The sequence below is a fragment of the Doryrhamphus excisus genome, linkage group LG4 (genome assembly GCF_037039965.1).
Source record: "Doryrhamphus excisus strain RoL-2023G ecotype Guam linkage group LG4, RoL_Dexc_Guam_v1.1, whole genome shotgun sequence".
Lineage (NCBI taxonomy): Eukaryota > Metazoa > Chordata > Actinopteri > Syngnathiformes > Syngnathidae > Doryrhamphus > Doryrhamphus excisus.
In genome coordinates, this window is record NC_136360.1 from 1,382,217 (window position 1) to 1,395,445 (window position 13,229).

The following is a 13,229-nucleotide window of genomic DNA, read 5'->3' on the forward strand; positions in this document are numbered from 1 at the left end:
TTTAATAAAACACATGAGGGAAAAAATGCTAATCATGTCATTGGCACCTAATTAGACAGTATGACAGATTTTATCCTGTATATACAGTACATTACTCGGTGTATATAAACACAAGTACACAAAATATGACACCACAATTTCATTATTCCTAAAGTCAGACTCTATAATAGTCAGGAAGTATTTTGTACAAAAAGTAATGCGTGTTTTTCCTAATAATTTATTCATACGATGACTGTTGACAGCACAGTAATTGAGACACAATGGAGTGCAGTACTGGTCTGTAAGCAGCAGAGGCGCTGTTGATACAGATACAGACCTCCACTGATATTGTTAGTTATTATTCATGATTAATTATATACTATTCGCGGTATTGCAAAAAAAAAAAAAAACATGAAAAGTGTGGCCCGCGGTACATTATAGAAATAAAAACAGCACACATATAAAAATTGAAGCAATAACTAATATTCAAACATATAATATAGAATTTTTTTTTAGCCCCAGCAGATACTTAAATATATATATATACTTATTAAATCATATTTAAAATTGTGTTGTACACATGAAGAAACAATTAAAGGCCTACAGTGTTGTACTTGCACAATTACACCAGTGCTAAAAAAAATAAAATAAAAATAAAAACAATATTGAGTGCATTGACTTGTGGGACAGCGCCCTCTGCTGGATTCATAGCTGCAGGACATTTTTTCACCTGCAGATAGCGCCATCAAACCGTTTTCTGCTATTTTCTCTTCACTATCTGTGAATATAGCCGTGTCATTTCAACTGCATACAGTAGATGGCATTGTAACTGTAAGAGAAGAAGAAAACGTAGCAGGAGGGATCAGTGTTGCAAGTATTTTCTAGAGACTATAACATGAAAGCATGTTTTGATGATGCCTCAGATGAGTCTCTCCATAGGCGGTGGTTGGCTGATGCTCCACATCTCCACCCGGGATCCCTCCTTCTCCTGCCGGCTCGGGCTGTAAGTGCCGTGGGTGGCCCGGCGGTTCAGTGTGACCACCAGTCCGGCTGAAGTCAGGATGAGGACCAGGAGAAGGAGGACGGACACCAGACTGACGGCCAGAAGCAGGTCAGAGGTGACGCCTTCAGAGGTCAGCTAAAAAAAAAAAAAAAAAAGGTGTCGGCTAGTTAGTTAGTTAGTTTGCTAATGAATGATTCGTTTGGGTTTGGTTCTCAACTCACACACTTGTGCAACTTCTCTCGCACTACACCCCCCCACCCCCTTTCCCTAATCCTCTCGGCTACACCAGACGCTCCACACGTGCCGCCAAAGTGCTGATGGATGCGTTCCCCGCCTCAGCGGGTGGCCTGCAACCCACAGAAGCCTCCGGTGGCCTCGGACTCAAGCCTCCCCCTCGCCGTTTGGCCACGGCCGCAGCCAGAGTGAGCGTCAACGCTATCGCCAAGCCGACAAGACACGGCGCCAGCACGGCAGCCACCCGTGAGCCGTATGGAGCACGCTTAATCTGTGAGGATCACACACACACACAAGAAGCTACCTGATGAACCAATCAGTGGTCACTTTGCAAATAACCCCAAAAGCACAGCACTAGTAGCCCACGCTAAGGGTGGAACGGTACATGGACCTGTCATCTGAAGTTTTTAGGGTACTAGTACCCCCTAGGGCAGGGGTCTCAAACTCTATTTACTTGGGGGCCACTGGAGCTAGGGTCAGGTTTTCCAAAAAAAAAAAAACACATTTATTAAAAACAGAAAAATATACAAACTTTTTCAGTGCTTTGGTTCCGATTTTCCACAATAAATTATTTTTCTGCACAAAATAAGATGAAAAATAAATTAAAAAATCAACAATAAAGAAAATCAATCAATCAGTAATAAAAAAATATAATAATAATAATAATAGTAAAACAGCAAATAATAAAAACTTAAGAAAGCACATATAGTTGGTGGGTAGACAAATGATTTTTTTCAGATTAAAATGAACAAAGCATTATTAGAGCCCTGTAGACATGACAAAACACGACTATAGTCACATTTATACTCTTTTTATTTACAACATATTGCGCAACTGCAGGGTCTTGAGACACATGCTAACTCGCAAACTAGAGAGCTAGCGACCTAAACGGTAGCCTTCAAGTTATTTCCTTTAAACTTAAATAGCCAAAAAACTTACCACTTCCACACGGATAGGGAGGATAACTATTAACAGTTATTTAACCTTTAACATGAACATGAATCAAAACGTAATAATTTTTTCTGGGTACATGATACCATACAGCATCCATATCAAACCTGCGTGGGCCGCACTAATATTAAAACATGCGGCCCGCGGGCCAAATGTGGCCCGCAGGACACTAGTTTGAGGCCCCTGCCCTAGGGGGATACTCTAGTAGGCCCTCGTCCCTCTCCAATATCCTGGTTTGAAGTTTGCAGCTTCACTCTATCATGTTTTTTCAAATATATATCTACGAATGAATAAATCATACTCTTTATGGTATATTATTAATCAAAGGAATATTCACATTTTAGGAAAATTTATGTCATTTTTGTCTAAATGATGCATAAAAATTGTAGTGTAGTATTGTACATCGGTCACTTGGTGTCAGTAATCAGTAGATTTGATTGCTGGAACAACTGTATTTTATTGCAGGTTTAAATGATCAGGCACATTAATAATAATAATAATTAATATCACCACAATAACACAGCTTACTGTTACTACGACTAAAGGCTAAAACTCAACTCTGAACCTCCGATGTCACTTATTATTAGGCTTATTTTCTTCTATTGTGTCTACTATATTGGCTAATATGAGTGTCAAGATGACTATAGGGGTGCTATATCATGTCTAGAGGGCTCTAATAAAGTTAAAAGTTGCATTTAGAATATGGCTTAAAGAGGCTTTCTATGCTCTAACAAGGATAGAAGGTGATCGACTTTGCAGAAATTCACTTATCATGGTCAGGTAGGTAGGATATGTCGAAAAACTGGCCGTAACAATCTGGTTTTCTTTCTTAAATCACACAGGTAGCCTTGCTAACTTCTGTCTTGTTTTTTCAACTTGCAGCATTTCTTTCATACAGTTGTTTTGTAGTGTTTGTGTACTTTTATTTTTGTATCTTGCAATGTTTACGCGACCGTTTTAGGTACATACCGTTCCACCGCTAGCTTAAGCAGTAATGTTTACATCAAGTGACTTCCTGCTTCGATCCGTGTTTGCATCCAGCCCGACAACACACACAACGAGCTTGGCTAGCTATTTTCGCCCGGCATGCAAACCCCAACCAAGAGGGAATCAAGCACGCGGTGCATCAGGAGAGTGATTGTTTACATTCTTTACAGCACATAAAATGTCACTTACATCGGTCGTTGTCGTCGGTGTGATAGTTGCAACGCTCTGATTGGCAGCTGTAACATTCTCTTCAGAATCAAAGCTACTTAATAAACACTTGGCAACAAGATTGCAATTAAAAAAAATACAAGTGTGCACATAACGAGGCAATATTTAGCTCATGGACTTTGCAGCTATGACATTTTTTTTCTCTTCTCTACAGGTTCTTTGTGAAAGTGCTTACCTGTCACTGCGGCACAGTTTGCTGTCAGAGTGAGTGTGAAACAAGCAAGCCGCCGCAGCAGCCGGCAGCCAGGACCCGCCATCAGTCACCCACTGCCACACACACACACACACACATACACACACACATACACACACATATGCCACAGAGATGTCTAACTAACCAGTCTCTGAGGTACGCAGTAAGGCCACCCTGAAGCCTCCAAGCAGAGACAGCAGCAATGCTTCCATGCTGTCAGCACTATCAACCTGCTTTGTGTGTGTGTGTGTGTGTGTGTGTGTGTAGGTGTGTGTGTGTGTGCCAGATAAGCTGCCCTCATATGTTTCCATGAAGCAGACCAAACTTCTGTGAAAGCCACCAGCTTCTCTGCTGAAACTGCATTTCAGCGCCAGATGCTGCTTTTTCGCAGGCGAAGCACATTTCTCCTTCCTCTCAAAGGATGGCCACATCAGTGCAAACACAACCCCCCCCCCCCCCCCCCCCCACACACACACACCCCACCATCCCTATTACCTGTCTTCAGAAGAAACACACACATTCACACACTAGTCAACAAAGACTTGTAAAATGCATGATGGAGGAGAAGAACTTAAGTGATATGTGGACATCTGAATATTAGTCTTTCGTTCGGGGCATCCATATATTTTCTATTCCGCTTAGCGTCCTGAGGGTGAACCCTGTCAACGCTAAGCACGTATACCGTACACCAGGGGTCTCAAACTCAATTTACCTGCGGGCCACTGGAGCTAGGGTTTGGGCGAGGCTAGGTTTTCCAAAAAAAACGCATTTATTAAAAACAGAAAAATTAATAAACTTTGCTTTGGTTCCGATTTTCTACAAGAAAAGCTCTGATAAAACATTATCAGATTATTATTATTATTATTATAGAGCTAGCGACCTAAACGGTAGCCTTCAAGTTATTTCCTTTAAACTTAAATAGCCAAAAACTTACCACTTCCACACGAATAGGGAGGATAACTATTAACAGTTATTTAACCTTTAACATGAACATGAATCAAACGTAATAATTTTTTCTGGGTACATGATACCATACAGCATCCATATCAAACTTGCACGGGCCTCAAGCCAGTGTCCGGCCCGCGGGCCGCGTGTTTGAGACCCCTGCCGTACACACTCGTTTTCACACACCTATGCAGTGTTGCATTTATTTACAAACAGATTTGTTGCAGCTTTGTTGCTATATTGATGCACGTCAGGCTGCATGAGTTAGCCATTTGTTTGAGACGTTGTGTTTTATGCCCTTATTTTGTAGTACTTCCTGTTTTTTACCCTGTTCTGTGTCACACCGATTGCTCATTTAAATTACGCGTTGTCATTATTGCTCCTTGTAGACAGATCCTTGCCCTGCAAGCTGGACATGCCAAGACGTGACATTCCAGGCAGTATCCGGATCCTTGAAATTCCGTTTTCCACAAAAGGTGACTAGCAACTAAGCTAGTTCATTTTTATTTCAAAACATATAACTTTTTATTTCATAATTATGATCTTTGTCTCACAATTTTGACTTTTTATCTCCAAAGTATGTCTTTCTTAGGACTTTTAGTACTTTTTAATCTCATAAATTATACTTTTGATCTCATAATTATGAATTTCTTATCTCATAATTATGACCTGTGTCTCATAAATATAACTTTTTATCTCATAATTTCTACATAATTATCATAATTATGACTTCCTCATCTCATAACTATGACTTTTGTCTCATGGTTATGAGTTTCCTATCTGATAATTACACTTTTAATCTTGTAATTTTGATTTTTTAATCTCAAAATTTCTACTTTTTATCTCACAATTCTGACTTTTTTTTATCCCGTAATTTCTACTTATCTCATAATTATCATAATTATGACTTCCTCATCTCATAACTATGACTTTTGTCTCATGGTTATGAGTTTCCTATCTGATAATTACACTTTTAATCTTGTAATTTTGATTTTTTAATCTCAAAATTTCTACTTTTTATCTCACAATTATGACTTTTTTTATCCCGTAATTTCTACTTATCTCATAATTATCATAAATATGACTTCCTCATCTCATAACTACGACTTTTGGTTCATGGTTATGAGTTTCCTATCTGATAATTACACTTTTAATCTTGTAATTTTGATTTTTTAATCTCAAAATTTCTACTTTTTATCTCACAATTATGACTTTTTTTATCCCGTAATTTCTACTTATCTCATAATTATCATAAATATGACTTCCTCATCTCATAACTACGACTTTTGGTTCATGGTTATGAGTTTCCTATCTGATAATTACACTTTTAATCTTGTAATTTTGATTTTTTAATCTCAAAATTTCTACTTTTTATCTCACAATGATGACTTTTTTTATCCCGTAATTTCTACTTATCTCATAATTATCATAATTATGATTTCCTCATCTCATAACTATGACTTTTGTCTCATGGTTATGAGTTTCCTATCTGATAATTACACTTTTAATCTTGTCATTTTGATTTTTTTAATCTAAAAATTTCTACTTTTTATCTCACAATAATGACTTTTTTTATCCCGTAATTTCTACTTATCTCATAATTATCATAATTATGATTTCCTCATCTCATAACTATGACTTTTGTCTCATAGTTATGAGTTTCCGATCTGATAATTACACTTTTAGTCTTGTGATTATGACTTTTTTATCCCGTAATTTCTACTCATCTCATAATTGTCATAATTATGACTTCCTCATCTCATAACTGACTTTTTGTCTCATGGTTATGAGTTTCGTATCTGATAATTACCCTTTTAATATTTTTTCATAGTTTTTACGTTTTAATCTCAAAATGTATACTTTTTATCTCATGAATATGACTTTTTTTATCCCGTAATTTCTACTCATCTCATAATTCTCATAATTATGACTTCCTCATCTCATAACGATGACTTTTTGTGTCATAGTTCTGAGTTTCTTATCTCACAATTACACTTATTATCTCGTAATTTTTGACTTTTTAATCTCAAATTTTTTTATCTCATAATTATGCCTCTTATCTCATAATTAAAAAATTTTTTCTCATAGTTTCTCCAAACTCTTTCAGTGTTGGAAAAAGGCCTACGTCTGCACGTGATGGCTACTTCAAATCATGTCGTTATACATTCATTGTAGAAAGAGATGAAGTGATGAATGCAGGTTACAAAAGACACACACATACCTTTGAGGTGGGAACGGAAAAGGAAATGATGAAATGAGGACAGACAACAAATCAAACTAATAAGAAAGATGTTTTGTTTTTAATTATTAGACAAGACAGACAGAGATGTTATAGTACAGATGCTGATGAAAGAGACAGACAGAAGAAAACAGGACGCAGGATGAGACGACACATGCATTGATGCTGTATCGGTTGTGACAATTGACAAAGTGAGATATCACATGTTTTTTTTTTTTTCACCCCTTTTTGCGACTTAAACAGCAAACCTTTACACCTACGTCTGCTCATGGCTCCCCACAATACAACTGAATAGACATCCTACATTATGTCCACTAAGGTTGGAAATTATGACAATTTATTTCTACTGTGCGTAATTAAATTTGCCGACTTGTGTACCAGTCAGTCCGCTCAAACTGCATCATGACATTTTGGCTCCTTCCTCAAGAGGAATACACTGACTTCCAATCACGATGACACAAAATGTGCCAATCACGGACTCTACCTTGGTAGCATGGAACTACTAGCTGCTATATTCAATAAGGTGCTTGATGTGAAGGCACAAAAACATTCATTCATTTTCTACCGCTTATCCTCACAATAGTCGCGGAGGTGCTGGAGCCTATCCCAGCTGTCTTCGAGTAAGAGGCGGGGTATACCCTGGACTGGTCGCCAGCCAATCACAGGGCACATATAGTAGACAAACAACCATTCACACTCACATTCATACCTATGGAGAATTTGGAGTCGCCGATGAAGCTAGCACAGAAAAATATGCAAGAGAAAGAAGCGCCCCCCCTCCCTTAGTTGACGTCCCCCCACTCAACCTCTGGCTCATCATCCAGCCTGAGGATGAGGTAGGAGAGCAGCTGAAAGAGGTTCTGCCACAGCAGCACGGCCACATAAAAGTAAATGTCGCTTACATCCGTCTGGCATATGTCGCCGGCGAAGCTCATGTCGCACACGCAGTGGAACCTGTTGACCAGGTTCCGACAGTAGCCTCCGTTCAGACAAGGGTTGGATTTGCACTCATCCACTTCCTGTTCACACCTGCACATACACACACGGGAATGGGGGAGATTTGTTATTATTAGAGTTTAGGGTTTATGAAAAAAACACATTCAGTATCTTTACTCACTCATTACCGATCACTTATTTAGACATTTTTTTATTATATTTTAATAATAATTTATATTTGAGCTGTCTGAAAAGCAAACTATTTGTCATGCTTGGAATGTATCTTTTCACGAAAAGCTGCTTTTCACCCTTTTTGGTTGGGAACTGATATTTTCCCGAAACTTACCTATGTTCTGCTGCCGATGACTAAAGAACAGAAAAAGGTAGATAATAACTTTTTTTTCTGACAAAAGACATGATTATAATCTTTCGAATTGTATACTTTTGATCGTTTATATAGCCATAGAACACAATAATCTGTGTGCCTTGAAAGATCACTCAAAATGGTTGAAAACGGACGCTACTGAAGGACTATGAGATGACTTTTGCTGTTTAACAAAGAACGTAAGCAGTTTTTTGGTTTGCATTTTGTTCCCTAACTACCGTATTTTTCGGACTATAAATCACACTTTTTTTTCATAGGTTGGCTGTTCCTGCGACTTATACACCAGAGCAAAAAAAAAAACTGTTTATTTTACATAAACACTGAACACCTTTTCTGTTCATGTTTATTTTTTGTGTAGCTAAATAACCATTGTGTTAGCATATCTTACATCTATTCAGCCTGTTCTCTATTCTTTTATTATTGTTAGAACTTGCCTTACAAGAGGACGTAATGTCTGTTTTGGTCAAGTAGTTTGGAAAATAAATTATCCGCAAAAAAATCTAGTGCGACTTATATGTATGTTTTTTCTACCGAATTATGCATTTTTTTTGGCCTTGTGCAACTTATCATCCAGAAAATATGGTATATTAAAAATGAACCCAAGCGGAGTATATACCGGACTGTGATGTTGGTGTAGCAACCATAGTAAATTAACTAATTTGCTACGAAACTATATGTTTGTTTCCAACCCGAACATCCAATCCCAAAGATGTATTTTTCATTTTTTTTGTGCGAGAGGCAAAAAGAAATGATGATGCAACTGCACAATACAAGAGATTATGTTTGGTGCAGTTTTAAGCCATGAAAAGTGCATGAAGTGCATTTTTTTTTGGACAGAAACCAGGAAGTTGTAGCATGCACAAGCTCACGAAAATACATATTTTGTTGTATCACGGTTCTTTAGACATGGGCTAAATTTGCGTCAAAGTGAAAGTTATGCTTGAGGTGCGACAGGGGACAATACAAAGACTTTCCAACCTGTCGATTTGTTTCGTATGTTTCAATTTGTACAAGCTGTTATCATTAATAACTGGCGAGAGGGCTCATCACCTTAATTATGCAACAGTATCTTTGAAGTGACTTAGTGCAGTTCAGTTCTTCCTACTACAAAATCGTTTCCCTCCTGTGCTGGAGCCTATCCCAGCTGTCTTTGGGCGAGAGGCGGGGTACACCCTGGACTGGTGGCCAGCCAATCACAGGGCACATATAGACAAACAACCATTCACACTCACATTCATACCTATGGACAATTTGGAGTGGCTAATTAACCTAGCATATTTTTGGAATGTGGGAGGAAACCGGAGTACCCGGAGAAAACCCACGCATGCACGGGGAGAACATGCAAACTCCACACAGAGGGTGGAATTGAACCCTGGTCTCCTAGCTGTGAGGTCTGCGCGCTAACCACTAGTCCGCCGTGCCGCCTTGTGATCAAAATTCTTATCTATTATTTCTTTTAAAGGGCGGCACAGTGGTCGAGTGGTTAGCGCGCAGATCTCACAGCTAGGAGACCAGGGTTCAATTCCACCCCCTCGGCCATCTCTGTTTGCATGTTCTCTACGAAATCGTTTCCCTCCATCATCATACCGGTGTCCGGTGAAGCCAGGCGGGCAGTCACATGACAGCTCACGCTCAGTGCAGTTGCCTCCATTGAAGCAGGTGTAGTTTCTGACATTGTCTCCACATACAGACACAGGAAGCTTGGGCCGCCTTGGAGAGGACGGATAGAAAAAAAAAAAAAAAAAAGCTTAATTACACATTACTTGTATTGATTGTTACGAGAAGAAGCTTACGAGAAAGGTAGTGTAATCAGATTACAACAATCTGGCAACTATTGAGCAGCTGGACATGAAATTCCATGACCTTCATGCTTTTTACCTGGAGCAGTGCTGCTTTGTTATTTGGAATTCATCCCTAAATAGTGACAAAATGCACGCTTTTCTCGACTTGTTTTGACAAAATGTGCAACTTTGGTGCCATAAGAATCATTTTTGAAACACAGCTGTCAGTCATGTTTGACTGTGGGAATGTGTTTTTTTTTTTTTTTTTTAAACAAACACCCGTACAGGCAGCGTTAATATTAGCTTTGCTTGGCATTTTGTCGCAGAAAAGAAAAACAACAAAAAAAAAAAACATTGTGCATGACATTTTCCAGTCAAAGCAAGAAACAAAAAAACAAAACTTACACATTTCTGACAACAATGTACCAAGGAATTTCTTCAACCTGCTCACTGGAGAGGAACACAGGGAGAGACGGGGGAGGGAGGTAGAAAGAGACACAAACAAAACAAAGTCAGTTTGATGAAAACTTTACAGCACGGATGTTCCCAGTGAAGGGAGACGCGTGGTTTGCTAGCAAAAGGTTCTAGTGCACGAAAAAAAAAAAAAAAAAAAAATCGAGTCAGAATGCAAGGAGTTGCGTGTTTATGGGATAAATGGTTGGCGGCGTTCCCCTGCCTCTTCTCCGAGGCAAACAGGAGATGAGAGGGAAAGAAAGTGCCGCTGAACCAGCGAGACGCCGCAGCAGACGGAGACCTTTTCTGGCTGACACTAGAATAGAAATGGATCTTCAGAAGGGCTTGCTGCAGGCGTTGACAGAGATGGAGGAGCATTAGCGTGTAGCGTAGCATCTTGGCTGTCATGGTGTGGTCCCCCCCACCCCCCTCCGTCTTAGCAATTTAGCATTATTTATTATTGTTTACTAACTAACATGCAGTAGTAACATTCTGTACTTCTTATATGGATACTTCTTTTATATTCATTTTTTTTGTTGCTGCAGCTCATTTTTTTATTGATTATACAGTATTGTGTAGGTCAAAAGTTATGTATAAGTAAATAAGATTAAAAGAAAAAATTGTAATGTTATGATCATAAAGTCAGAATATTTGAGGGAAAAAATCTGTTAAATCTGAAATATTTGTGGGCTGCACGGTGTTAGAGTGGTTAGCGCACAGGCCACACAGCTAAGAGACCCGAGTTCGATTCCACCCTCTGTCATCTCTGTGTGGAGTTTGCATGTTCTCCCCGTGCATGCGTGGGTTTTCTCCGGGTACTCCGGTTTCCTCCCACATTCCAAAAACATGCTAGGTTAATTAGCGACTCCAAATTGTCCATAGGTATGAATGTGAGTGTGAATGGTTGTTTGTCTATATGTGCCCTGTGATTGGCTGGCCACCAGTCCAGGGTGTACCCTGCCTCTCGCCCAAAGACAGCTGGGATAGGCTCCAGCACCCCCCGCGACCCTTGTGAGGAAAAAGCAGTAGAAAATGAATTAATGAATGAATGAGTTCTCCGATTTTGTGTGGAAGTGGTAACTTTTTGGCTTCTTATTTTGTCTTTCCCCACTCTCGGCCATCTCTGTGTGGAGTTTGCATGTTCTCCCCGTGCATGCGTGGGTTTTCTCCGGGTACTCCGGTTTCCTCCCACATTCCAAAAACATGCTAGGTTAATTAGCGACTCCAAATTGTCCATAGGTATGAATGTGAGTGTGAATGGTTGTTTGTCTATATGTGCCCTGTGATTGGCTGGCCACCAGTCCAGGGTGTACCCCGCCTCTCGCCTGAAGACAGCTGGGATAGGCTCCAGCGACCCCCGTGACCCTTGTGAGGATAAGCGGTAGAAAATGAATGAATGAATGAATGTAAAGTAAACATCTTGCAAAGTAAACATATACATATTGCAATTAAACATACGTATATGTAACCTGGACTCACTTGCAGAGGGGTCCAGTGTAGTTCTCAGGGCACAGACAGGCATACCCATCAGGCCCATGCAGGCAGGTCCCGCCATGTGCACACAGGTGGTTTTCACAAACGTCCACTTCCTGCTCACAGTCCACTCCCGTGTATCCAAGCTCGCAGGTACACTTATAGGTCAGCCCATTGACACTGCAGTTGCCATGAAGACAAGGACGGGAGGCGCACGTGTCGGTGAAGAAGCTACAGTGTCTCCCCGCCCAGCCCTCGGCACAGCTGCAGTTGAAGGCGTTGAACAAGTCCCGGCACTCCCCTCCATTCAAGCACGGATTGGGCACGCACACGGGCGCCCCGCTGCAGCCGACCAGCGGAAGACTGAGTGATGTCTGGATGAACTGCTGCTCCTGCAAACGTGGGAGGTTCACCTGAGATGAAGTGAGGTAAGGCAGGGCAATGCCGCCCAGCTCCACTGTGCCCAGACACCCGGCTAGTGACCACCCTGTGTCGGGGGACAGCCCTCCCAGGAAGATGTCCACTCCCTGCCTGAGAAAGTCCAGGTTTCCCCCGGGACCACTAGAGGTACGGGCTTCATCTACTTCATCATCCAACACCAGAGACCACTTAGACGTCTGAGCCCAAGGTGTAGTCATGAACAAGTGGACGCTGTGCCACTCGCCATCACTGACGGTCCTTGCGCTGCTGATACTGACTGTGGACACTCTTGTCTTGTCTTCCTCCTCTTTAGTGTCTCTGGTGGTGCTCTGGAGCTCCATGAAGAGGAAGCCGTCCTGGACAGAGACGGTGACAAAGGCAGAGTCCTTCTCCGCGTGAAGAATAGCGGCGTTTCGTTTCCGTGTGCGGAGGTTCACAGAGAGGTTGGTTAGATTGCGGGAAATATGTCCATTTCCTCGATAGACTAGCACGGTGCTGTCATTCAGAAAAGTGGCATTGGAGTAACCTAAGACGACAGGAAGTCACACGTTAGCATCCTTTTAAACCGCAATGTCATTCATTCATTCATTCATTCATTCATTTTCTACCGCTTTTCCTCACGAGGGTCGCGGGGGTGCTGGAGCCTATCCCAGCTGTCTTCGGGCCGGGTACACCCTGGACTGGTGGCCAGCCAATCACAGGGCACATATAGACAAACAACCATTCACACTCACATTCATACCTATGGACAATTTGGAGTCGCCAATTAACCTAGCATGTTTTTGGAATGTGGGAGGAAACCGGAGTACCCGGATAAAAACCCACGCATGCAAGGGGAGAACATGGAAACTCCACACAGAAATGCCCGAGGGGGGAATTGAACTCGGGTCTCCTAGCTGTGAGGCCTGCACGCTAACCACTCGTCCTCAGCATTCTTTTTCGCGGGGGTGCTGGAGCCTATCCCAGCTGTCTTTGGGCCGGGTACACCCTGGACTGGTGGCCAGCCAATCACAGGGCACATA

General features: G+C 41.1%; 1 protein-coding gene across 3 annotated transcripts in view; it reads right to left on the bottom strand.

The window, feature by feature from the left end:
- The window catches only part of crb1 (crumbs cell polarity complex component 1), a 29,080-nt gene continuing 15,851 nt past the window's right edge, over positions 1-13,229 (bottom strand). For 2 of the 3 annotated variants that reach the window (XM_058072314.2, XM_058072316.2), the window contains 5 exons: positions 11,794-12,733; positions 10,267-10,311; positions 9,668-9,790; positions 7,662-7,788; positions 1-1,117 (listed from right to left, as the gene is read on the bottom strand). In XM_058072314.2, the coding sequence (XP_057928297.2) occupies positions 899-1,117; positions 7,662-7,788; positions 9,668-9,790; positions 10,267-10,311; positions 11,794-12,733 (1,454 nt within the window). In that variant the 3' untranslated portion in view covers positions 1-898. Of the gene's footprint in view, positions 1,118-1,253; positions 1,488-7,661; positions 7,789-9,667; positions 9,791-10,266; positions 10,312-11,793; positions 12,734-13,229 lie in introns of those variants that run through there. The other variant, XM_078789942.1, reaches the window with a different exon arrangement.